The sequence below is a fragment of the Apteryx mantelli genome, chromosome 14 (assembly GCF_036417845.1).
Source record: "Apteryx mantelli isolate bAptMan1 chromosome 14, bAptMan1.hap1, whole genome shotgun sequence".
NCBI lineage: Eukaryota > Metazoa > Chordata > Aves > Apterygiformes > Apterygidae > Apteryx > Apteryx mantelli.
This window is the reverse complement of record NC_089991.1, coordinates 3,949,867-3,977,846: the sequence shown is the minus strand read 5'-3', so window position 1 is coordinate 3,977,846 and position 27,980 is coordinate 3,949,867. Positions and strand designations below refer to the sequence as shown.

The window sequence follows — 27,980 nt, the reverse complement described above, 5'->3', positions numbered from 1 at the left end:
GTAAGAAAGGACTGATGGACTTCCATGAGTTCTTTCAATTAATTTTATTGAGTAGCCAAATCTGATAAATTAGCACAGATAAAATAAGCATTTGCATGTGTTACAAATGACTTTTTACAGGAATAAAACAGTGAAAATTACAAACTGTAAAAAGGAGGACAAGTAAATCCTGTCTCAGATTCAGAAGGGGGAAATTTATAACTTCATACTGAAGATCAAATGTCTGAGTTCAGAAAACAAAGATTTAATATTACAATATTATACACTACTTTACAAAATTAAATTTACTATAAGGATTACATCCATAATAGTAAACAGAACCTTAAAAATCACATTTAATGGTCCCTTATATAACAGCCATTCTGCATCTTTGATTAAATTCTGATAAGAAATTAACTCTAAATAAAAGAAATGTGAATCATTCTAGTTATTGCAAAACAGTCTATATGGACTCAGACTCAAATATATTAAATTAAAAAAGATAATGAAAGCAAAGTAAAATGGATGGTAACAATGTTGGCTGAACATTAATGTGTCAAATACGGATATAGTTAAAAAAAATCTTCAACTACAAAAATAGAGTACATTTGCAGTGGTAAAGTTGTTGTACTGAGATCTAAGTATCAGGGCAACTCTTGCCAGTTTTTGCAGTTCATTTTCAGTATCCTCATTTTTCAGTTGTTGGTTAAACAAAGAAAAAGGACACATCATAGTTTACGTGTTCATCTGTCTTGCACTGCCCTTAGAGTAACACAAGTTGAACTAGCAGGCTTTTCCCACCGCAAGTGAATAAACTAGCAAAGTTCAATACAGAATTTCTTCCAAGGTGAAGAGAAGTGTTCTACTCCAAGATAGTTTCTCTGATTCTTGTTTATGTTTCGCTCTGCAAAACTTAGTGACCCTAATTCAAAGTTGTTAACTGCCACACAGACTGACATCCATAGCCATTAGCCTGGTGTACATAAAGCAACGAAGCCACCTCCAACATTTTTTTTTATTATTATTTTTAAGGAATATAATGATAAAATATAGTCATAGAAGGAAACAAACTTTGGGTTGGCTGTTAGACACAAGAACGGTTTCCAGTGTCTAAGTGATAATATGCCCCAAACAGAAGTTTTAAGCGATAACCTGTGCAAGTGCATAGTTTTCCTTTATGATTTAGATGAAAAGACCCTTCCCACTGGAAAAGGTTAGGCTCCCAAACTTAAAATCTCTTCACTTCAACTAGAAAGTGTGCAATTCTTTGAAAAGTTGTCCAAGTAAATACACCCCCATTTGTTATGGGGACAGCAGCCAGAGGAGCTTAAATTGGTTCTAGAATAGTCTTTTCATGCCGTTTCAGACATTGCTCTGAACTTCAGCATCTTGTGCTCAAGTGGCAAGAGCTGTTTCTCCAAAGACACTTCTCCCCTCAAATAAGGCAACTCCTGATGATCAAGTGTAGCTAGAGTCCAAAGTGGTAGCAAATGATGATGCTGTCAGGTGCTGTGACATTCCTATCACAAAACCTACACAAGGAACCTAACCTAATCGCACTCCATACTTGTCCACTACTTTATAAATATTTTGCCTGTTCAAGCTACTTGTCCCAGGAAGTAGATTTTGCAAGACCTATAATTAACTTAATCACCATTAAACTAGAAGCAAAACATGATTTTTCCATATGAAGCTCTTCCATGGGCATACAGATACAATAACTTAACTAAGTACTCTTTATGTTGCTAGCTATCAGTGATAGCTTAATCTCCAAAATAGAACAGTTATCAGTACACTTTTATAAAATGCTCTAAATATTTTTGTACAAAAATTTTCACTTAAGTCCAATGTCAACCTCTGTCCGTAGCACTGGCAGGGATCTGAGAGTACATTTAAAGCTTTTATTTGGTGCTTACTGGCTTTGGACCTAGGCTCATTACATAGCTGCAGAAAAAAGGATTTTGGAGAACTTAGTGTGCCTCAAACTACAAACAATTCTCCAAATACAACATAACATTTTTGTCTTTGGAAAAATAATTTCTTTTCCAATTTTTAGTGTCAAATATTCAACATTGTTTCAAAACATTAAGTGCTGTCATACAAACTCATTTCACAAACGCACTAAGTTTTAGGGGCCTAACATTCAGTTAATATAAACAAGAGCCAAAAGTCTACTCAACGCAAAGAAAAAAAATCCGGGATGACCTTCCTTGCCCTTGCCCTCCCACACCATTTACAAACTGAAATTAAAACTCTTATTCATTTTACTGAGGAAAAATAAAGCTTGCCATCCATCTCGATCTACCTTTGCTGCTGACTCAGCTACTAACTTTTAAAATATACCCCATACAGGGCCTGCTCCCCCCCACTCCCTTTTTCAGTTACAATACTGATGTGTTTAAAAACTTTAACAAATTCAGCCATCTTATCTGGTTTAAGCTTACCTTTAGTCCTTTTAGTTATAATCCATTCCAAACCCTGGATTTTAAGTTTCATGAAGTATTTGTTCATTTCACAATGAATAGTTGTTTCATTGCTACTTTAAGCATTCTAAGTTGAACATTAAGATGCTCTGACTCTAATCACTGGATGCACTGAATAAAGAATTTCCCTGCAAATCATAATCAGTATTATGAGGTTTTTATATCTAGCAGCAAAAAAAAAAAAAAAAAAAAAAAAGGCAAAGAGTTACAGAAATATACATTTTGGACAACAAAGAACTCTTTATTTTACAAAATGTATTTCACCTTTTCAATATTGCCTTTGTAAATGTACTTCATGCTGCAACTACTTACAGTAAAAACATAATTTGCAGCAAATTAAAGGTGCTCAACCAGTTCCAATATTTTGATTTTTTTTAAGGTACAATATTATGTAGTTGCGCATTTGATTTTCAGATGTGGTCCTTTATTTGCTTTAGTTCGTTGAAATCACAGTGAGAACTTCTCATCAACTGCCTCAGGCCACAGACTGAATGAAGATATTACAAGCACAAGTGTTCTTTACTGCAAAATCTTTCCTTAAGCAAGCGAGCCAAAGGCTAGCGCTTCACTTATTCACTTGCTGCTGTATATGTAGGAGGAACTCATAGTATGATAAGGCTGATTCTGTTCTGTCTTCAATCATATTTTGCAGGAAACTTGATTTCAATGGACTGTCATCCCTTCAAAATGAAAATAAGTGTATGAATGAAACAAACATTCACCAAAATCTACAGTGCAATGCAGGCAAAAAGTTACAGAACAGTTGCAAGATGCTTCAAAAGCAGCTTAAGGACATAGGAAGAGAGGATCTCAAAGAGCCCTTGTGATTAATCCCGACCAATACGCTTATCAGTATTTCCTTCACTTATCCGACGTTGACTAAATATTGTTCTGTAACATTTAGAATTTCCACAGATTAAGACTAATTGGAGATACTGACAACAAGTCACATCTGTTGCTAAGTCTCTTAGGCACAGCATGCACCACTTAAAACTTGTATAAAGAAAGTGCAGTATATTATATAATATCCAAATATGGATTGGAAGAGGTCCCTGAAAAAGCCCAGACTGTTAAAAAGAAAAAGCACAACACTTACTTTATTATATACAGGATAGGAAAGAAGGGTCTCTGTTCTCTCAGCCAAGAGATGAAAGCTATTGTTCTGATGGATTCTGCAGTTTCAAGTTCTGGGAGATGTGTCTAAGAGGCAAAGGGTATTATTAATACATACAAGATTTTTTTCAGAGGACTAATAAATAGGACCCTAAAGATGAGCCAAGCTCTATCCTAATCAGGTATAAAGACACCTCAGACAGATGAGCTCTGTGATGAATAGCATAGTTTCACTCTAGTTTCCTTCAGAAGGGCTTGAAACTATCCAATGCACTGAACTAGTAGCAGCAATTGGATATCAAAATGGTGAGGACTGAGTTGTGATCTACACCTGTTTTATCGCAGAAACAGAAGGACTTCCCCATTAATCTACTGTGCTGCCTATCCCCAAGGATTCTCAGGCTTCTCCCACAGCTCTGAGAAATTTAATCATTGTCAGCCTCTTCTTAGTGCGCTTTCGTAGTAAGATGTAGATTAAAGTTTTAGCCTGGAGAGAGGCAACAGAAATTATTTCTTTTCCTGAAACTGAATTTATAGTGAACCATAACTAGAGAGCCAATATTTGAATAGTGGTATTTTACTTCTAGTAAAGATTCTATTCTGGCTGCACTGTGTGACTGATATACAGCAAAGCAAGCACGTACCATATTCTGCGGTATTGAGCCATAATTTGGAACTCCAAGGACTTGGCTGATAAAGTTCTGCCCACAGTTCTTTCCAATCCACAGAAACATTACCTGGAAGATATCCAACAATAACCACGTTAAACCAATGCAAACCTACATCTTGGCAGTCTTCTACACATTTTGAGTTCTCAGAAAGAACCTGTCACATAAATATAAATTTTTTTCACCACCATACAACTTACAGAGCCAGCATCCATAAGATAAGCACCATCCCTACTCAACTTTTCCACAGACAGTTGGAGAATGGGTGGCTGGGGTATGGTTCTATCATTTATGTTAAGAGCTCCCTAAAGGAAGGAAAAAAAAAAAAAAAAAAAAGATAAAAGATAAAAAAAACCCCACACAGTTCACATCTTAATGCATTTAAACAGGCGTAAGAACAGAAGGCTAAAATAAAAGTAGGCTACAGTATATTGAATACTGAAACTGAATGCTTTTCCTCAATTAGGTTCAAGTTTTACTTCAAGTACATAGCCTACCATTAAACCTCTGAAATTTTTATTTCGAGGTGTACTAAAAGCATCAAATTTATCTTTGTTAATCAGTTCTAGAACTGGAATATCAGATTTGTTATCTACAAAAGTTGTGATTTCCAGAATTATTCAGGCTCTTCTATAAACATTCTCACACTGTTCACAAAACTACTTTGACACTTTAAAATAAGGAAACTATAGAGGGATAAAAAGGTAAAACATCTCTACTGTAATACTGTCTTCAAGTGCATGTGATTTATAGTGCAAGATAATGACAGAGCAAAAGTGAAATAAGCTGAAAAAACCCCTTCCTCATCCACCCATTGCTAGACCACCCCTTCTCTCCAGAATTCATCAGTCCAATCCCAAAGAACAAAATGCAGAAGTGTACCAAATGGAAAGATACAAACCAGCAAATTTTAGCTACATAGCTTTAATGTGGAAAACTTTCGTGAGGTTTTTGAACACAAATTTTCACGTCATACAAATCTGTGGAACCAAACACAAACAAACCATGCAGTAATGCAAAAACTCACCTCATCTGTGAGATTATCAACTCTGTACAGGTTGGGATGAGTCATAAGCATGAGGTAAACAAGGGGCTGGTTCTTAACTTGACACATCGTAAAAATGCGTTCATCTAAACGTGCATTCGTCCCAGTTTGGAATGCTTTCTGCAAATAACCAAGTGTTTTAATTTGGCAGTTAAAAGAAAGTTTTGAATTGCATTCAAGAGAGTTTAACACACCACCTGTTGCTTATTTCCAATTTACTTACAAGTCAGAGTGCAGCCATAAATATTATCTCAAAATACGGTGCTTTACCACTGCTATTTTACTTCTCCATAGTTCTCCTTAGAGTGTTTCACATATTATTTGCATGCAAGTCTCATTATTCCCATTTCTGGTTCTGCAACCAACCATAACCTTGGTAAACTATTAATGCACCAGTAATCCTTTCTAGTGATCACTACAGCTGAGATGAAAGCATCTTGAATCTTTTCTAACATAAATCTCAAAAACACTACTTGATAAAATTTAAAGAACAAATGTTGGAACACTTCACCATTGGCTGCAATGTGCAGAATCTTATGAGATCTGGACTTGCAATAATCTGCAATTGCAATAATTGCAAGTCCCTAGCTTGCTGGGACTAAAAACTGAGCTGTAACTGCAACAGAGCCCCCCTCTGACCAGGTCAAATGCTTACGTGGTCTTCTACGTGAAAAAGGTCAAACCTCAGTGAGAGCAAGCTAGTAAGCAGCATGCTTGGTAATGCAAGAGGTAAAAAAATCAGAAGGCTGACTTGTAGTATCGGTTGAGGAGAGTCCATAGTCAGAAGTTATTTACATTAAGCCCTTTCTTCAAATTTCTAAGCATTGCAAAGATTGGGAAATGCTTTAAACCTTTTGCAAGAGCAGCCAAACACTACCTCTTTGCCAGCCAGATCGATCTTTTAATCCACGTTGAACTATTGTGTAGATGGACATTGCTAGAAACGCACAAAAACTGGATTCCTGAAAAACGTTCTTCCATTACCCTTTCACATTCTCTAAACTAGTCACACAGCATCTTTAATATTTTCCTCCTTCCCTGATTGCATCATTTATCCTTTTGCTCTTATACAGACTTCTAAACTAGATCATTTGCCACAGCAATATTCTTTAAACATCCTTGCTATCCCATACTGCTTTCCTTTGCAGGCAAGAGCAGAAGCCCTTTTTATTACTCTGACACATTTGCTTCATAAAATTCTCCAAGTCCCTTCCTTTTTCATCAAATGACAGGTCCCAGATAAAAATGCACAGTCACCATCTGTCACCAAAATATATACTATCTGCTCAGGCCTAAGACAATTAGATAGGCTTTGTTCTATACTGACCTTTCAGTAACCAAATTCTGGGATGCAGAGAGATGGAACTTATCTCCTGAGAACTCTATTTATGAAAGGAGAACCATTCTCAAATTTGTGAAACATCTCAATATCCTAATAGCAAACAGCAGGAAGGCTGGCTTTTTTTTTATTAAACAACCTAAATCAAGCAACTTTTCTTTCAGCATTTTTATAAGACTCAGAATTGAGATGATAGATGCTATTCTGTACCTCAAAGAAATACCATTTTACTTCATGCTGACATGCCAAACACAATCATCCTCTTGCATGGCTTCCTTTTAATTCTCACCTGTTTTAAGAGTGCCAGTACATAAAGTGGGAAGAGCCGTAGCGAACGGGGGGCCATGAGACCAGGTTGTTGAATGCTTAGGACTGAAGAACGGTAAGCAGACAGAGAGTCTATCACTGCGTTGACCAAGGCATCCCGAGCATCACTCAAGCTAGCAGAAACAGACCGGTCCACAGCTAAAAGGAGAGTATGAAGTTTAAATAAGTGGCTTTTCTTTCTTTGGTGGGAATACAGTCACGTACGTTAACTTTTCTCATTATGATGCGCGCAAGCATACGTTGATAAACTACTACATTACAGAGCAAGCCAAGATAAATGATTCAAAAAAGCAGCCAAGGGCCCAGTTTGCTACATTAGCCACTAAAAGCATGATGATGTACCAGACTAAGATCATAAGTCAAGTTGACAACGTACAGTTATACTGATAGCTTACCTAAGACAAGAATCAAAAAGCCCTGAAGCCCTCTTTGAAGAGGGGAACTTTTTCTTCTAATACTATTTCCCAGAGGACTACTGCTCAAAGCTTTGGGTACGCATGTGCAAAATCGCTAAACAACAAGCTCTTATCAAGCTTACCCATATTGGCCAACAGCCCAGTGATAGCTTGTACATCTGCCCCCAGGTAGACATCACTCAGCGTTGCTACAACAGGCAAGCACATGGTGTGGACACGAATTCTTCTTTCGCCTAAAAGAAAAGAAAATTGTAGTCTCCAAACTCTACTTTCTTTTTATGAAGTGATACAGGGAATGCCACTGCATACTCAACTTTTGCCATGCCTAAGTATTGGAATTACTTGGATAACTTCTTCATTAACAAAGCAGTTGATCTGTGTTTGACTAAACAAGCAAAAAAATTAAGATTTAATCTGTTTTATCAAACAAGTGGTGAACCAGACTGTTTACAGCAGCTGTTAATGACTTAGTTTTCAGTTTCTGGATTAAGCCTATTCATTAGCAGACCAGAGTAAGGCTCCCAAGAAACTTCTTGATTTGGAAGAAGCAGTAACACATCACAGCTCTGATCTTGATGTTAGATAGACAATATTAGTGTAGTTATAACTGAACTGCAGCTTATAAACATACACAAAACACTCATCTAAATACCATATCATTATTGTAGCTAACACTGCCTACACATCTTACCTTTGCTGGATGTGTACAGCAGGGCTGACTGAAAAGAAACAACTTGCATGTCAGTAAGACTCTCTTCTACTGACATTTGCACAGCATATCCTGCATCTGGGTTTACGTTAGGCAATGACAGCAAGTCTGTAGATCGCACAAAGAAGTTCCCATGGAAGGTATGAATGGAAAGACCTACAAGATAAAAAAAATTGTTTTATTTTTATAGTCAAATGTGAACTACAGACACCATTTACACATCTGCAATCACTGTTATATAGCTGTGCATCAGAATATTAAGATTCTTCTCAATGAAATAAAGTATTTTCAGGAAAGGTAAATATCCTAAATAGACAACTAACCCATAGAATCCACAAAGCCCAGAAGAAGTCAGGAATTCAAAAGCCAAATCAGTGCAGAGTAATAGTAAGTCTCTAGACTATAAGAAAGTCCCCTGTTGAAATAATAGTCCAGCAAAATTTGCAGTTTTAATCATGTTAAATGCAGTACCTTTACTGATATCAAAGTGCCAAGTATAGTTTTTAAAAATGGTTTGATTCCTCGTACTGAATTTTACTTTTCTAATACTTGTCTTTTAACTATTTAAGCTTATATAAAGCCAAAATACCAACGAAATGTTTCCAAATAACAAGAAGTAGTAGTGTTCAAACCTTTGGTGCATCTTATCCTCATGACAGCCTCAAAACCAATCTTTCTAGTTAAATATCGTTTCAGCTCCTTTTGTAATTTCTCCACCTGGACGGGATTGTGTTTATGATGGTATGACTGGTAGTAATAGACACTACCTGCAGAATACCTTGATATACAGCCTGAAATAGAAACAACGTACATTGGCAGAGTGCAGACAGTTGCTGCTGTGGTCTTTAAATATACCAGTTTTATCAGTTCAATCCCATATTCCCTTTAAACATTAAATTCTTCACACCTGCAAATACCTCTGTTACATAGTTATAGGCCTGCATACAGAAACATAGATGTAATACAGCTGTATGTTCAATTATTTTTATAGTTTATCAGGTGTGAAATGTTTTTTTCCATTGACCTGAAGAAAGTATAGCTACTATGCCACTCAAAAGGTTATTTAAATGGAGAGAAAAATAATTAAAATACTATTGACGCTTACTCTAAAGATATTCACGCTGATGATTAAAAGGCAGAAAAGAAGAAAAATATTTCCAGCAGCTTATACCAGGATCACAAGGATCTCCTGACTCACTGAATAAGGGAAAATATGAAAATAGTTATGCTAAATCAGGAAATACTGAACGATTACATTCTGTTCACAGTGCCTCTGCTCATCAAGGATGAATTCACATCTTGGCACACTACATTTATTCAAATCAGATTCCCATGTTAATATAGGTTCTATGCATTTGTCAAATGTGTAAAAGTTACATGACCTTCAGTAGCTTTATATGACTTACCTAAAGAAGCCAAGTCAGAATACTGCCCACTAAGAAGAAATAAATCCACTGCAACCTGCTGCCCTGAGCAGTCCAAGGCTAACTTCTTGTAAAAATCAGTCGATGGCGTCAGATGTATGTCCTGTTAATACAACGGAGTGGCAATTCAAACAAATTAACACATTTACAGCCCATTTTCAGGGACACTAATGATTGATTCTCCCTCACTGATTTCAGTGATAACATCTTAAAAAGAAAAAAAAAAAATCAGATCATTAATCTGAGCTTATAGTGTTTGGGTTTTTTTCAGTCTTTCTACTATATAACAAAGGAAGGCTAGCTCAACAAGATAACCGCAAAATTCACCTAAAATAGGCAATACCAGAGCCACATAGGTTTCTAGAACAGGGTAGTCAGTTCTCTTAACCTTTTTCTTTTCTAACCTTTGCAGTTGCTCTTTGGTTTGGCTCTTCTCGTGATTTTAGTGCTCCCATTCCCACAGATGGAAGCTGTGTCTGGAAGACAGAGATCCTACCACCAGTCGGGGACATTAGTTTAAAGGCAGCCTGTAATGCAGGCCCCAGAGCACTCTGGGTTTCCAGGGACTTGGTAAACATCTGTGGCAGGGTCTTCAGTAGATCTTGAATTAGCTACAGTTAAGAACACAAAAATATTGAGTCAAGTCAGGAGTTTTCTTCTTTATAGAGCTGATTGTTGAACATATATATACACTTGTATTAGTACTCTAATATTAAGGTAGAAAATAAGAAGCCCTCGCTAAAGTCAACATTTACCAACCTGAAACAAGACAGCATTTTACAGTCACACAGATAAACTAAGACATCTCTTTTTTCCACTGCAAACCTGGCATCTAAACCACAGGTATTAAAGACCATTAAGTAATCCACAAATTATCAAACATCTCATATTACATGAATGTCACATATTATTGAAGACTTCTTACCTCTCTGTTTTCATTTAAATTTACTAATAAGTTTTCTGGCATTGGTATAAATACATCTGGAAGAACAAAAACATGTTTAAGTTATCTTAAAAGAAAAAAAAAAAAAAGAAAAAAATCACAACAAGCTTTCCCCAATTGTATTTGCTGAATGCCCTCCCCGTTGAAAAGGTATACTAGCAATGTGTAAATCCATTCAAACACAGATTATGTGGATTGGTTGGTTTGTTTCTTCCCCCTCCCACCCCTAAACATAGCTGTGGCTAGAATACCATTTTAGAATAAAAATCAAGAGGATAATAAAGTATATAAAAAAGACATAGGGAAGATCTTCCCAAATTCATTCTACACTGGCCCAATAATATATAGTGAAAGGTGACTTGAAACTAAAGACAGAAGAACAAGCACTAAGCATCAGTCACTACAGAAACTACAGATATTTACTGAGCATCAGTATTTCAATCGATATTATAAGAAAAGTCTAGATAATTGTACAAATTAAACTAAAAGTCAAAAAGGCTGACTTCACGTTTCAAGTCCTGAACGTTACATCTATGAAAGCTAAAAAAAAGTTTCCACAGCATTGCTCAGATATCAGGGGTTTCATAAAAGATCCCAGACGTATGCTACTTCTAAAGCCATTACTAGTGATGTGATCTACAAACTCCCAGCACATATATTTTTTACATGCTGTCAAAATCAGTAGCTGTTAATAGATACTAATCACAGAAGTTATTCTGCATACCTTCAATATCTGAAACTATAAGCATCTGAGGCTGCGAGAGACCTTCCTGAAGACTGTAGAAATGGATTGTGCTGTCAAATGTTATGAAGCCTATTTTTGTTCTAGTGTTCCCAGGAAGCCTAAAAATCAGACATATGGTGTTCAGCAAGATGAAATTTTATTTCAGCAGTCTTTTTTTTTTTTTTAATCCACTGCACCTGTCCAAGGTTGCTAGCATGTAGCTAGCTTAACAGCTATATTTTTTTGCAACAGCTTGACTAAGCCGTTTTAGACAGAGAGAAAAAAAAAATGGAGCTCTCATTAGAATTACCTAGCAGAAGTTCAAAAATCTTTTCCAAAAAAGAGATAAGAAGAAATGGATGAATAATATTTAGAAAGAATAAAGTGTCTCCAGACCAGCAACAGGTGTTTGTAAATTCTTTTAATGGAAACCTTATCCTACAACATGACTCTGTAGGGGAGAATTAGCAGAAGCACAATATTCCAAGACAGCTATGTAAAGTTCTGAAGAAAATAGATGCTCCAGCAAAAAATGCTTTGTACTACTAAGTACTGGACTGCAAAGACTTAACTAGTAGACCCATTTGGAAGTCCAGTGTAACAACCCCTTCCGAAAGGGTTGACAAATGCAAGAATCCCACAGTGAGAATTTGAATTAACTCTTAGCATTTATTTTTTCAAAGCAAGTCAAGTAGAAAGTTGAACATCAGCTCTACTGGATACAGACCTGTCAAAAATAACACAAGCCCAAAGAAGAAATAATCTGCAAAACACCAAGCAGCATTTATGCAAGTTCAACTAACACTTATTTTATGAAAAATAAGTTAGATGGACATGTTCCTTTCAGTAAACACTTATCTAAATTCCATCTTTTAAAAAATACGGTTCAAAAGACTTCATAAATATGATATTTATTCCTTTTGGGGACTTGGAAAGCAGGCAGAAAAGAGCTATACTGAGAAACTTGCCCTAAAATTAACATTTTTATTGGTGCAGCTGCGATGGGAAAAGACTACAGCTCAAAGCTATATTTCTATGCAATATTGGTCATTGCCAGCTACCACTAGGAAGTTTCTCTTCTAGACAGGAAGTTGTGGCATGTTATTGTCTAACATGAGTTTCCTAAGTCCCGAAGAATAAGGAAAATAGAAGAGATTCTAAGAAAAAATACTTACAAGTCAAGATTGTCTAACAAGGTCTTGCAGACTGTATTCAAGTATCCTGTCTCTACTGCATTATGAGAGACATCAAACACAAAGAGGTACACAGGTGGCTGAGGTGGACGTAGCTGAGGAAAGAAAAGATTTCCATTATTTTCAAAGTGACATTTATTAGATTTGTTTTTTCATTCCACTGCAAGTTTAAATTGTGTTAGTTAGAACAGCATACCGATGACTGCTAAAACTTCTTAATGGATCTGTCTCTTATCAGGTAATTCTAGAATTGTGGCTTGCTTCCCAAAGACCTACAAATATCTACATATTCTAAATATAGAAAGATTTTGCCATCATATCTGTTTAGAAATGAAAAATTCCCATCTAAAATTCTTCCCAAGACTTCTTGAGTACGCTCCTTGAGGCAGCAACTGCTCTACTGCACTGGAAAGCATCCCCTATAAAAAGGGTTTTCTTTCCTGACTTGCCTCCGGAAATAAAACAAAGTAAGAGATTGATAAAGAGTAAATAAAGCCTTACCATGTATTCAGATGGAGCCATAAACTCAATAGTAGCATTCTGAACTTCAGGTCTTTTATGAGGTTCTCCATAAGCTCTTGTCACAGGATTATACATGAATTCTTCAGGAACTATGTAGATAAGTTCACAGTATTACTACTTCACACTAGTATTAACTGTGCTGCATTTTAAAACAATTACATCAACTGTTTTGTGTCTGTTGGACAATACTTCTTAGAGAACTATACGGGGTAGGGCAGCTGCTTCGCACCCTAGCAGATGACATTGGGAGACCACTTCAGACTCACTATGGGTCATTAGTGACCACTGTCTCTGTCTATGAGAAACATTTCCCATAAAACACAGCCCCAGCATGACTGATGATCCCTCACAGTATTACAGTCTCAAAGGCCAGGGTTAAAAAGGTTAAGGTTAACATAACAATTTAAGCCATTAAGCACATTTAAGCTTACCGTCATTCACTCTATAGCACAAATTGCATTTCCATCTCCTTTGGTCTAGAAAGCTGACAAAAGGGTTAATATATGTCCGGCAGGAACGGCATCTCACAATAGTACTTGAAGTGACCACTGGCAGTTGCTGGAAAAGAAAAGTTTCCCATTTAAAAACATCAGTGCAGGACAGTTATTTATCTATGATAACAACACTATTTACGCTATGCTTCCCGGTCATCTAGTCAAAGCATACTTGTTTAGAAAGAAGCATTAATGAAGATTTATTTCTGCATCCACACAGCATCTTTACAACTCAATAAGACCACTGGTCAGAGCTGAGCTCTAACCTATTTAGCTGCATATGTTTCTTTTTCAAGTCACTTTAAGTCTTAAATTTTGTATTTATGGTTTAAGACTACTTCCAATTCAAAACAACAACAACAAAGACTAAAACACCCCCACATATTTGGAAAAAACTTAAATCATGGAAAAATAGCAATGTTTAAAAGATGCATTCCTAAGTTCACAATGTCTCCTGAGTATCTGAGAACATCCAAACCCATTTAACTTTATTAATTCTTAAATAAGTTAAAAATTAGTACTCAGTTTGGTATACAGGAAATCAATAGCTACAACTAATAATTATGTGACAAAATAAAGTTTCCCAAGCATTATCATTATTTAAACGTGTTGCCTTATGTCACAGTCTGAGATTTGTGCTGCCTCTGAACTTTGTTGTTGTTGTTGTTGTTAAGTGAGGCTTGCAAGTTTAAAAATGGCAAGGAGAAAAATCTCAGAAAAAAATACTGTGATTTGTACAGAACAGGGAAGTGTCAATTACCAAGGTGTATTTTTCTGGGCCAAGATTAGATAACATACTTGCCCTTCTTTTATAATTCATTGCCTAATTCTGAACTCTAGTAAAGGCATAGCTTCAGCATACTTCAGCATTTAAAATTTTCAATAGTTTGTCATACCGATAAGTCTTTGAAAGGATGAAGCAGGAGCCCCAAAGGAAGTTTGGCTTTATTCAATAAGGCTTGAGTTTGAGGAATGTTAGTCAGGGTACAGCGGAACAACCTACATGGAGGACAAAGGGTTATTTTCAGAGGCTTTCAGGTAATAAAATGGTGATTTCAGTAGTACATAGCATCCTTTTTACTTTCATGGCTGGTGATAGCAAATTTCCATTTCCAGATAAAGTATCTTTTCCAATTCTGTCAAATCACTCTGATTCAGCCTGAACATGACCCACAGTACGTACTTGGAGTTCTTATGTTACTTTATACCCATGCTGTTTAGGCAAAACTGAGCATCACTTTAGTCAGTCAAGTCAAAGTTAAGCCTAACAATGTTCAAAGTTGCATCAAATCTTTATATGCTAAGTGTTGTTTTGGAAAACCATTTCGAGATGGCCCTATATATCAATTTGAACTTGTGAAGTTTAGAAAGTTGTCTTAAAACTACCAGAAAATTAAAACTATAAACAGTCCTGCAGCCATATCTTCAGAGACTTAAGAACTCAACAGTTTCCAAAAAGTGCAGATGTGCACAGTACATTTTTGAAATTCCAACTCAGCTTGTTTGTATAATCAGTCTTACAAAGATGTTATTTCCTTAATCTGTAAAGCAGGAGTACCTGGTTATATATAAATTTGATTGATTTGTCCAATGAGATTATTTTAACAGCTGTCTACCGGCCTCTTGTTTAACTGTCCATTTACTCTACTGTTTTAAATGGTTATCTTCAATACAGAGCTCACTCATGTTTCTGCATTCACAGTGTGTTTGGTATACCTCACTCACGTGATTTAATTTCTAGTTTATATCTTTTCTGAATCTTACTTATTGCCAGCTATATTGTAAAGTTCTTGTATTGTACCTATTTATAACTGCCTTGCAAACAATATTTTCCTTGTATTTCCAGGTGTTCTACACAGACACAGTTTTCTTGTATGCTGTGAGACAGGTTTAGAAAAAGCACTTAGCAGCTGAGAACCCTAACAGGAAGATTATGAGATCCTTTCAGAACTGAGGAGAAAGTTACTTGAATCCACTGGTCTTAGTCTAAAATGAAATTAGCAGGTCATTCAAATTCTGGTGTAGGCACCACATAAAGAAAGGAATAATAGCAGCAGCTCAGCTAACTCCCTTAATCTTGGCTACAGAGAAAGGATCATTATCAAGGGAACTTCTAACAGTTTTGTAAATAGCAATGAGGTGCTTAACTGATGGGATTATCTAATTAACCCCTTAAAAACTATTTTTAATTTTTTTGACAAAAAGCAGCAGCAAGTGGAGACAAATGCTTTCAAAACATTTACAGTAGAACATGGCTGGTTAATTAATGTTATGGTACACATGCAACTGTCACATTTTGACAATCTCTTAAGGCCTTAAAAATATTTCCTGGAGGATTTTTCTAAAGAGTACGTGTGAAGCTTGCTGTCTTCCTTCTTAAGGAAGAAGGAAGCTGTTCACAAAAAAAGAGCTATGGCTATTTAATATCACATTCAATTGAATCAATGACATGAGTTATACCATGACAGGAAATTAAGGGATTGTTTCAAGACTAGGAAGTCATCTGCTAATAACTGGGAGATATTCAGTGATCTGGAGAGTGTAATGTATACTTTCTGCTGTGTCTTCCTCATTTCAAAGTTTAAAATACTTACAATACTTACCATCTTTATTTTAACAGAGTGAAGCCAGTTTTCAAAGTTTTCTACTCCCACAAAATTAAGGAAGTGTTTTATGAAGAGTTATGTTTACAGTTAGGAATTTATACTTTATTTTTGATGAATTATAGCAAATGAATGGTCTTACTCAGGATTACAATTCAGCTTCTGGATGTCTTCATGCAAGTTTGGGACAGGAGCCTGCAAGAGGGTCGTAGGAAGAATATTTCTTTCTTGAAGAAGATTCACAGGTCTTAATCCTTCTTGCTGCAGACTCAGGCCACCCATAGATGCAGTTAAGTGATTAGGGCCTAAAGGAGGCTAAGTCAAATAAATTTTCAGAAGTTAATACAGATTTGGATGAAATCCACAATTCATTTAAAAAGCAGGCAGATATTTCCATTTCTTTCATTTTGTGTATTAACTGTCATTGTATTATAATAGTATATTTATAAATAGTACTTGTTACATAAACTTGGACTTAGGTTTGCAATGTAATGGAGGTAAATATTAGCATACATTTGCTCTAACGCTCTCCAAATACAGAGGCTCAACTGGCAAAAATGCTTCTCAGTTTGCCTTGAAAGTTCAGGAAAAAAAAAACACAAATGTTTCAGCTAACAACAACAGTAACCTGAGGAAAGAAAAATATGCTCAAAGCAGCTGGAAGTTTTTAGAACAGAAATATTCTGCAGAGCTTGGAGGAGAGAACATTTCAGAAGGAGCTTGTGCACAGATTTTCCAAACTGTAATTGAGGTAACAATGAAAGCATTAACTTCTGGCCACATCTACAGATCCTAAGCAAACGAGGCACTAAACAGTGAACCATAGAAGTAGATTTCCACAGATGCCTGATACACAGATTACCACAGTTTTCTTTAGCCAAGGGCAGCAGCTTCCCTAGGAGGCTGGCTTAGGGTATTGGGGTAGTAAGGAGACAAAACCAGAAAATTTTTACCTGGTGGAAAGGTTTTGATCCATCTGGGTATTGCAGAGCAGGTGCTTGCATTCCTGGTGCTCCAGGTGGAGAAGTATTTTGGTAGCCTGGTGGCAAGTTAGGATACGAATATCCAACACTTCTACCCATCTTAAGATTCGGGGGGGCAGGAGATGGATGTGTGGTTGCTAGAAGCAGAGAAGACAAATACTTCAAATAAATTCCTGAAGAGCTGCAGCTTGATCAATGCGTTAATACAGTGGGAGAGATTTTGTTTTGATTTTTTTTTTAATTAAAGTGTAGACAATTGACAAGTGGTGTCAATTTTGCAGAATCTTGATAATATTTCAAATTCCACATTGTTTTCTTTCAAGACAGAAACTGAACAGACTACATACATTCGTACATAAATAATTAAACCTCTATCTTTCCCAAAACTCTTAAAAAGAAAGAAGCTGTGTAATGGTAAACTTATTTAGTTCCAAAGCCTTACCCATGAGGCCACCTCCTTCTATTGCATCGTAGCTGTTTTGGACCACAGATCCATCATTGGCAGTAGATGTAGCATCACCTATAAAGAAGACAGTCCCAGTAAAACTTTTCCCAAGTTAATAAGAAGTCGTAATAAGGCAAATGAGAAGCAATTCTACTTTCTGGATGAATATGAGGTTATCACAGTTTGGATTTACTTTGTTTCTGTCTCAGGACAAAGTTGAATTAAATATACATCTTAGTATAAGTCTCACATGTGGTCTCCGTATTAATGTGACCTCAAAAGACATTCATAAAGACCCCACAAGCCTTTCTGAAGGAAAAATAATAAAAAACTCCTATACTTCTGCTTGACTAAACTGTTAAGTTACTTTAAAATTAAGGATTCTCCATAGATTCCAAGTTAACATGCAGTAAGGTGTCAGATACTATTCCTGCTCAGGCGAAGTGTGTGTAGGTTCGCTGCAGTTTTCAAAGCATTTTCAAATTTAGGTACAGAGTTCCCAGAAGAAATTTTTCACTAACAGCACATGGAAACATCAAACTTCTTTCACTTATACACTCAGTCCGGTGCTCTTTACTGAAAAGCAGAAGTTCCGATATGGTCACAAACCAATCAAGATGCAAGTTCCAGTCGAGATAAAAACCTTGAAACTGAGAAGGCATTCCCAAAGTACAGCTTATGCTAAGTTTACTATGTCTTAATAGACAGAAACAAATACCTATCACTAAGGAAAAATATGCACCCTATTATATCTTGTCATTAAAACCTCCAAACATGACCCAATTAAATGAACTTACTGCTACATTATACACTGAATGCTGCTGGTAAGAAGCAGTCAACCCACTTCACAGGCTATACATTTCTCGCTCTCCAGGGGCCTGGAAGTGTTGCGTTTTTTCTATCGTGAAGAAAACATTTTCTAGGCAAAAGCAGTTTCTATTGCCTTTCATATGTTCAAAAGTAAGCTAAATCTGAACATACTGTTCTTGCATTCACACCATTACTACACACAAGAAACTGTCACTCTGAACATGCAAGGAACCTTACTGACTACCTTCAGAAAACGAACAAGTCCAAGACGTACATTTCAATGCTTTAAACAGAAGGGAAAGGTATGGCTACATAAATGGGCAAGGAATAGCAGAGTCTGCATTTTAGTTTTCTCTACAGAATAAAATGATACAAGAAGTAGTATACAGATTGCATCCTTCGTAGCAGTCAGGGATGCAGAGAAAACAGACTTTCTCAATACTATTTTAGAACACCGAGAAAGAAGAGATGGCGACCACAGGAGACATGGATGTGTCAAACACCACTTATGAATAGATTTGGAACAGTCAACTTTTTTTTTTTTCTAAACAACTGCCAACAGGAAATACTTTGCTTCCTTCCAAGCCCTTACCTGTTCCTTTCAGATAAAGTTATGCTGCATTAGTATCAATTTTACTATACGAGTCCCTAATAAAAACAGGACACTTGACTTTGTAGGCTGTATATTAGAGCAAGTTGTAATGTTCAAGTTCAGCAGAAAGAGCAAATCTGTTTCTTACCTTCTCGATTTGCAGATGAATTTAGCAGAGACTGCGATACAGAGCTATTAGGTGGTCCTGCTGTCAGTGTTGATGGCCTAATTAAAGGTGGACCACCAACTGGAGGGGGTCCCAAAGGTGGCCTTGAAGGAGGGTGGAGTGGAGGTAAAGGCTGAGTCACTGGTGGGGGTGCAGATCCTGTGAAGAGAATCATTTTTAGAATGAGTTTAACCAAACTGAAAAGTCATAAAACTTTTTTTAATAAGACACACAGACTGAACTGTAAATATTCCTCTTATTCAAATAATAAGCAGCATCAGATACAGTGTAAAAGGTTTTACAACTTCAGGTTGTTTCTGACGTATTCCCAAAACACTAGGTCCTGTAGCTGTTATCCACGATCTCTTTCAGTTATATGTGCTGATTGTTGGTAAGAATTTCAAGGGGCACAGAAAACAACCTGATTTCAATTACTCAGTTTGGACTTCATAAAATTATAATATAGTCCCACACTAGACAGAGTATAGTGAACTAGTAAGAGTTGAAACAGAGTCCTTCTGACAGAATGCTCATCTTTAGTAAGTTTATGCAAAACAACAACATACAGATTCTGTAGCTACTTAAAGTACATAGGAAAGAAGATTTCACACGGGAAAACCATCAGCAACAAGTAGTTTGTATAAACCTATTATGCCAGTGTGAGGTGCTTTGCTTTAAAATATTTAACTCTCCAAATTAAAAAAAAGGAAAGTTTATCGCTGTATTTTGAAGTTCTAAAAACAATTTGTAACTTTTTGCAGAAAGCTCTGAATGGGGAAAAAAATCATTACCTTCTTTCCTCTAGGACTTTCTCAAGCTGAGACATTCAGAAACCCTACTGCTTTTCTCCCCTTAGAGAAATGCCAAATCCTAGGTGTACCTTTGCCCCTTTGTTCCCCATTATTCCTGGGGACAGTATGTCTGCCCTTAGTTAACTCTAGGAATACACCAGTGTGCTTTAGATAAATACAAAAGTTAGCCTTCAAAAGGTAAGACCAAATTGTCCAGCATCATCAGGTCTTAACATGGCACAGAAGCTCACAAACCATACATGAAAGTATATTGAAGAATTCCACACCACACAGAACATTCAACTTCATGAGATGAATCTGCATGGTATGGTCAGATTTAAGTGAAAAGGAAGAAGAAAAGAAGAGGAAGAAAAAAAAATCTAGTGAAATTATCTGATTGATGACTTAATGTTGGATACTGCAAAGCAAATTAGCAATTGTTATATGCAAGTAATACTATTACAGAACTTGGAAGAGATTTTGTTCCTCTGAGAAGATGTTCAAAGTTAGCCATGCAGGCAGAAAGCTAGCAGACCTTTGTTCCAACTACAGAAGAAGCATGATCAGCAAAATAAGCTATATTAATTTTAACAGTGATCATTGTTCTACAAAAAATTAGCAAGGAAATTGCTCAGGAGGATTCACCGTCGCGTGGATATAAGAATTCTCCTGTCTCAGTCATTCATTCTTATTCCCTATACCACTTAATGAAATTTCACATCATTTTCTTCCCCCACTCTGAGGTACTAATTGTTTACTCCAATAAGCTGTCTGAAAAAGTTTCATGAATTTTATGAGTTTAAGATAGTTTGAAAATCGTAACACTATTAGCTGGGCATATAACAAGAAATTAACATCAAGAGAGATATTTAATATGAGGTCAGAAGCATTTTACAAGAAAAAAATATTTGTTTTAACATTTAAAATATTTCTGTGTGCAGCTCCTGTTAGCATGCTCAGAGGGAAAGATAGTTAGAAAAAACTCTGTAATAGCAAACAACCGTTTGGTAAAGAGAAACTGGAGTACGAGTTTGTTACCACAATATTCACAGGTTACATAAGAAAGCTGTTAGTGTTATCAAAGCTTTTAGCCGTTGCCTACACCAGCACACAAGAGACCAAAACAGAACACAGACTACAGAGGTGATAATTCTTTGCATCTCACACTTTCAGAATACTTTCTAAAGACTAACAATTAATATTGGATAGTGAAAACTGCAAGTTTATCTAAAGAAAGCTTTCCATTCAACAGGCCTCTATTTCAATGGCATGGAATACTTTCCGGTTTTGTTTCCAGGCTGTACTCAAGTCGTTTGTACTATCCTGACTGAGGCTGTTCTGAAAACGCCCAAAATTAAGTGATTAATAGAAAGGCCAACAAGGTTTTAAGCTGCAAAAAAACCCCCAAAACAACCCCCCCACACACACTCACTAAACAGGACTACAGTTTTCAGTTGTGAAGTCCAGAAGTCCCCAACTGACAGAAGCATGCAAATGCTCCAACAGCCACCCCAAAGAATGGTGAAGGCAACAGAAACAGCATTACCCACACATAGCTTCCCAAACAAGACACCATTCAGGAATTACCTGCTTGAGTCACGCAAGCCAAACCTAAATGCCTGAACTGCACACAAAACTTTCATTTCAAACCCAAAGAAGTCATCCCCAGTATTTGTGATGTGCATTTTCTCATAGTATCTGTTTTGACAATCCAGTTCTACAAACAAATAGCTGCTGCAGAATAAATTCTATATTCTCTTTTTAAAATGGAAACAGAAAAAGGGACATTAGCAGTCATTTTAAAAAAACAAACAAAAACAAAACAGAAGAGTTGAAGAGTTATGGTTACCTGGCTTCATATAGCTGTTCTGAAGCGGAGGACCTCCTGGAGAAGCAGCATATTGATAACTTCCTGGAGGATTTGTATTTCCTGATAATGATGGTGATTGAGTTGATACTGTCCCTGTCACATGAGCCAAATGGCTTGTTTGAGACCCAACTGGATGGCTCACAGGAGTCTGGCTATACTGCCAGTTTGAAAGCACTGGTGGGCTAGCTCCAGGAGGAAAGCTACCAGCAGATGATACAACAGCTGAGTTTTGTAGCGCAGGCGGCAGCACTTGTGGAACAGAACCCGTTTGTTGCACTGGTGACCCAGATAGAGGTGCCACTGGTGGTCTATTGAGAATCTGTCCAGGTCCTTGATAGTTATTTAATTGAGAAGCAATCTGAGAGCCACTATAGTTATACTGTCCAGAAGACTGATGTGGAGGAACCTTGGCTGGCATCTGATGGGAATATGATCCTGGAACTGAAGGGTTATACCCCTGGCCATCTGGTGAATGCATCAGCTGATTTTGAACAGGACCTGGAAGATAAAAACCTTTAAAATGTCAGTGTTGTGTATGACTTCTGAAAATAAGAGATGTTCCTGATAATCTCTTTCCCTAAGATTTTATTAATCTCTAAGCCATAAAATTTTTTTTAAACAATAATCCAGGTATAAGTGACAGAGGTACTGCTACAGAAGACATGAATTCCATAGTATTTTGCTATCAACACTTAGATCTTTGTTTAGTTATTTTTACCATTGCTTTCTATAACGTTGCAACTCACTAAACATTTCAATGTCTGAGCATAATCCATGATCCTAGACTGAAATTCACACACAATACTATTTCTATCCTCAGAAACACCCAAAGGCAAGCCAACCATAGACTAGTGCTCTCCCACACAACTGGCAGTAGGACAAAGCAGCAGACTGAAAGCAAAAGGATATCTTACATAACAACTTAGTTTCACTTGAAGAGCGACAACAACTTAAACTTTAAAGGAAAGACATGAAAAGCCAGTATCAGCATAGGTCACCATGCTATTTCTCAAATGACAAAGTTAACCTATGAAAGTTTCTGTAGTTAATTTTAGTAAGAGAACTATTCATACATATGCTACTCATGTAAAAAGCCAGGTGGTCAGGAACATGGAATGAAGGATAAAAGTATCATAAAATAATTCACAAATCAGGAAGAGAAAACTTGATAGCTTGACTTGATAGGGAGACAATATAAATTTTCCAAGTGAAATCCTTTTGACTGAGCCAAATATACTAGATAAAGTATGACACTGCCAATCATGACTGCTTAAAGATCATTAAAATATTTTCTGACATTGTATTATTTTCATTTATTTTAGCCAGTCACACTGTGGCTTTTTTTTTTTAACCTCTAAAGGCAGTTTGAATATTGGAGACATTTCAAATACAGATTTAAGTGTCTGTAAGCAAAGAAGATCCTCTTCTTGGTTTTCAGCTTAAGATTCTGTTCTTTGCAGCCTTGTACTACTCAGATTTTCAGAATTGGTTAAGTTTTAGGACAATGTTTTTTTGAACCTATAAAAACCAAGACACTTATTTTCCATACCAGAAACCCCTGAAGGATTCAACACTATGTTAAATTTTCAAAAACACACCACATAGATGTGTGTATATATTTCATATAACAGTACTGGAAATTGCTGCCACCAGAACAAAAGTCACATTTCATTTAACATTAAAGAAGGCTGGTTTTCCAAACTGCTGAAACATTCTAGTTAATTTTCAAAAGGTGAGAAAGTTCACATTTCCAGGTTGGAACAACTCTGAACTCAGACATTTATGATAGTAAAATAAGTTAACTACAGAACACATTGAAAAACCTAGTTAAGACAAATAGTGCTGCTGTCATTCAACTCATCATTCCTTAGATAGGCTTAAGTTACCATTCACAGCCAGCTGTTACCTCACAGAATATTGTACATATTAATGCTAATTACATAGTCAAGGTAGTGCTAGAGTGCTAGTGACCTCATCCTCACTGTCTCTGTTATTAGTGCACAAGTAAGTACCATGCTATTCTCTACCTATTAATCACAATTTGTAATCTACATTCCAGTTAAGATATCCCGTTATTCCCCTTGTCCTTACAAGGCCGGTCATTAGTCTTAGTAATAATATCCTAAAATCGATAATGTCTAAACAAAAAGCTTGCAAAACATGAAGATTGTAACAATTATGACTCATCTTTGAGAGCTATCCTGCAGCACGCAGACAAGTTTTTACAATGGATTTTGTAAACAGACTGTTAAATTTAACTTGCTAACTCTAATGACTAGGACTTATGAGATGACAAGCATCCCAACTGCATCACCATGTATATCGATACACTAACATTACAATAAATTGTACAAAAGATACAGAGCAAATACTAATTAATTTCATAACTTTATTTTTCACCTTAGGGCATGACTCTCTAGCCCGGTCAGGAATCAGAGTATTTTGATTGCTCTTTTAGATACTGCTTTCCCTGAAGTTTGAGGATAAGGTAATGAAAGTCAGGTAAAACCTGAAAATGAATGATCCAGTACTTTCTAAGGCACTTTAAAAATCTAATTCAACACAGCATAATATTCTCAACTTCCCTTTTTATTTTTAAAGTCAGAAGCACTACAAAAAGTCTCAATAGCCTACGCTCAGTTCATGTTTTCAAGACATGCCTGCATGAATCTGCCAACAAAACGAAAGCAACAGCACTGAGGGGTGTGAACCCTTTTCAATGACCTTTACAGTTAGTTGCACAAAGACTTCTCAGAACTTGCTATTTTGCTGCTGTCGGGTACTAGTCTTGACCTGACCTCTTTACTGAGACCTGTCAGAAAGCATATAGGCTCTCCAGCTTTCTCCATATGCTGCTTGTTTCCTGCTCTGTTCTATGAAGCCCAGGAACCAACAAGGAATTCAGTGTAGGCTGAAGATCACCTGCACAACAGCAAACCAGCTAAGGCTCAGAATACCAGAGAGATGAGTTAGCAACACAAGAAAGGCCACCTGTTTAACAATGAAAGAAATCTGTATAAAAACACAAGGTCATTCAATATATCTAAGAGATCAGGAATAGCACTAGAATATATAAATGTTGCTTACTAGTTTTACACAAAGGGTCAAAATATTAGCATGCTAGGCTAGGATTCAAGTTCTATTCTCTGATATACAGAATTTCAGCATTACTTACTCCAAGCCAGTTATTCTGTGTGTTGCTTTCACCAATTGCAACCTCCTCAACCTTTAGGGAGGTACAACACAAATACATTAAAAAGCTGAATTCTAATCGAACTACCATGGAAATGATCACCACCACTGCCCAGTTCAGCCAAGTTTGGCCTCCTGTTTTGCAAGCACATGGAGACCTGACTGAAGCCAAACGCTTCTAAAGCATCTCATGACCTCAGAGTGCAATTCGAAGATACCACATGATCACACCAAAACAATTCTAAGAGATCCATTTACATTTAAAGAATGCTCGCTATCTTATTGTTTCTTCTTCACGTTTACACTTAAAATCTATTAATTGGAAAGCAAATTAGCATCCGTATTCTATATTCACTTAACTGTAGATTACTATTAAAAGGAAAAACAAAATGAAGTAGAGGAGAGTTGTTACCAAGCAACCCAATGCTCAATACTAAAAAATTTACAGGTCAACATACAGTGCTGCTATAATGATTTACTGCCTTTACTGGACACATGAGCTCAGGGAGTTACCTGCAAAAAGTAAGGTGAACAAAAAGTTGAGAGAAAGAGCTGACATTTATATAACAATTTATATTCTGTGGACAGCTTTCTTACCACATGCACCATTGTAAGTATTATAATAGTATTCCTAAAATGTGCTCCAGACTGTTTTTAAAAGATATTATTTTTACTGTATAAGTCAAGGGTCACAGCACCTTCTCAACATACGTTTCAAACAATACTAAGAACAGTTCATGCTTGAATAATCTAATTTATTCAAAGGCCAGTAACCCAAACCAGATCTCTAACATACCATAACAACTGCTTTAATTTTATTACCTTGTGTTCGCATAACTCTAAATTTCAGTTCTTTATTTTTTATACACCTGACTGCCTGACAGTCTGAAATTTCTTCTCCTTCTCCAGCTGTCTTCCCAAAACTTCTAGTATGTCCTTAACCAAGCTGTAGCAAAATCAGCAAATATAAAATGATGCCAGTATGCAAACCAGCCCACTTTGTTACTTCATTAGCTAATGTTCTTTATTTTGTGCATTCTCTACTTAGATCATAAACTCATCAGAATAGAGGCTCTCTTTTCAGACTGTATTTTATATGCTTCCCACATTGCTGACTCTATAAGCAACTGTACAGTTGTTTGTAAAATGTCATTTTGTAGATGACTTTGAGGAATAGTAATAAGCTGCCTGCGAAGGGGGAGGGGGAAGACAAGTCAAATGATCTAATTACTCATGTCTAAAGCAGAAAATTCAAAAGATCTCATTATAACTGAATTGTTTATGATGCAGAATAACCACAGAAACACAGAAAAGTATGTCATTAAGGAATGAAGTACAGAGGATACTCTATGTATATGTGAAATTAGGAAATACTCCCAACAGCACAGATTTTCACACAAGGAGAGAAAACTAAGATGCAGAGGAGGCAAGGCTCTCCTTGTATTGCTTTCTTCCCAGCTCAAAAGGTTAGTTAGCAAGTCATTCAGTTTCACTACCTTTTTTTAGTGCAAGATATATTTTGAGGGGAAGAAAGAGTCAAGGCTTTTCCAGATTACAGCATATCTAACAAGAGCAAGTTAGTTTTACGTGAACGACAAGATAAAAAAAAAAAATCACAATGAGCTTCAGTCTGAACTAACAAGGTCCTCCCACTGCGAATGATAACCACAGTGCCACATGTACAGCCAGGTTCCAAAGGGTCAGAAACTCCAGCGACTGTCTCAATTTTAACATGGTCAGGGATACGTTCTAAAATAGTAAGGCTGAGGCAATTCATTTAACACATTTTACCTAATTAGCACAAGTATGGATTGTTCTGAAAGCCATTTTTGCCAGTTTATAAGCTGAGAGACATGGGGGGGGAAAAAAAGAAAAAAAAAAGGATTTCGGGATACTTTTGTCATTAAGAGGTCAACAGCAAAAAATCTGAATAATTATTATTTTACCTGATGAATAACTGTATGTTTTTTTTCCATAGCAACACTTAACAGGACATACCTAAAATAACAGGTCGTCAAGTTTCCTACTTGTGGCAACTCCTGATAGCTTGCGTTTTCGAAACATTAAGCTTACTACCCGCTAGTAGTGCACGTAAACAGCAGCACGTAGGCATCACCAAGACGTGGAGCCCGCGTCCTCTTTCAGATCGCTTTATGCTCCAGTACGGGGGGCATAAGAAATCAGCAATCGCATCCCCCCCCCTTTTTTTTTTAATTTAACCACGTTTTCCTCTAAGACGCAGGTAACTACGACGAGATGAATGTGTGTGAAGCTACACGGAGTGTTGTTATTGAGGCAGCGAAACCTCGAGACTGAAACGAAGCTCCTCGACCCCGCTCGCTCCCCCATATTTTTAATTAAACTAGCCAAACTGCCAAGCAACTGGAACACGAGAGGGCTGAAACACCCATCGACCTACCCACCGCACGCAGATGAAAAAAAAAAAGCCTCCCTGGCGCGGTGCGGGGTCCGCACCGACCTCCCGCCGCCCGGGGCCGAGGCGGAGGCCTCCCCGCGGGCAGCCTGGGGGGGGGGGGGAAGAAGGAAGGACCCCCCCCCGGGCCCGGGGAGCCCCCCCGGGGCCCCCTCAGCGCCGCCTCTCCCCCCCCCGAGTCCCCTCAGCGCCGAGGGGTCTCCTCAGCACCGCCCCTCCCCCCCCGGGTGCCCTCAGCGCCGCGGAGCCACCTCAGCGCCGCCCCTCCCCCCCCCGGGCCCCCTCAGAGCCGCCCCCTCCGGCCGCGGCCTCCCCTCAGCGCCGCCCGCCGCCGCCTCACCGTTGCTGTAGGGCTGCTGGCCAGCGCCGTTCTGGCTGCGGTAGCCGGCGGCGGCGGGCCTGGCGGGCTGGGCCATGGCGGCGGGCTCGGCGCCGTCCGCCGGGCTCGCTGCAGCCCGGCCCCAGCTCAGGCGGGGGAAGGAAGGGGAGGGGAAGGGGGGGAGGAACAGCCCTGCACCGGAACTACCGGGCAGCGCGCGCAGGCGCACTACGTACACGTGGCACTTCCGGGCCGGGGCGCGCTGCGGCAGTGGGCGGGGCCTCGCGCCTTAAAGGGGCCGCGCGGCGCCGCCGGAGCCGCCCCGTCGGGGCGGGCACGGGGGAGGCGGCGAGGCCTGCGGGCCGCGGGGGGGAGCCCGGCCTCGGCAAGGCTCCG

At 37.7% G+C, this 27,980-nt stretch overlaps 1 protein-coding gene across 2 annotated transcripts; it reads right to left on the bottom strand.

Moving 5' to 3' along the window:
* Positions 1-29: 29 nt before the first annotated feature.
* Positions 30-27,712, bottom strand: SEC24A (SEC24 homolog A, COPII coat complex component). Of its 2 annotated transcripts, none has more exons than XM_067305163.1 (23): positions 27,606-27,712; positions 21,619-22,137; positions 18,961-19,137; positions 17,408-17,485; positions 16,936-17,102; positions 16,125-16,297; positions 14,276-14,378; positions 13,317-13,443; positions 12,865-12,974; positions 12,346-12,458; positions 11,171-11,289; positions 10,429-10,484; positions 9,908-10,114; positions 9,486-9,606; positions 8,712-8,870; positions 8,062-8,235; positions 7,493-7,603; positions 6,917-7,092; positions 5,271-5,408; positions 4,444-4,548; positions 4,220-4,312; positions 3,559-3,662; positions 30-3,142 (listed from the first exon to the last, which is right to left on the bottom strand). In XM_067305163.1, the coding sequence occupies exons 1-23, from the start codon at positions 27,679-27,681 to the stop codon at positions 3,028-3,030; spliced, it is 3,321 nt and encodes a 1,106-aa protein (XP_067161264.1). In that variant the 5' UTR covers positions 27,682-27,712; the 3' UTR covers positions 30-3,027. The 2 variants fall into 2 exon arrangements, with proteins under 2 accessions (XP_067161264.1, XP_067161265.1); XM_067305164.1 differs by lacking the exon at positions 27,606-27,712 and adding an exon at positions 26,830-26,901.
* Positions 27,713-27,980: the final 268 nt, after the last annotated feature.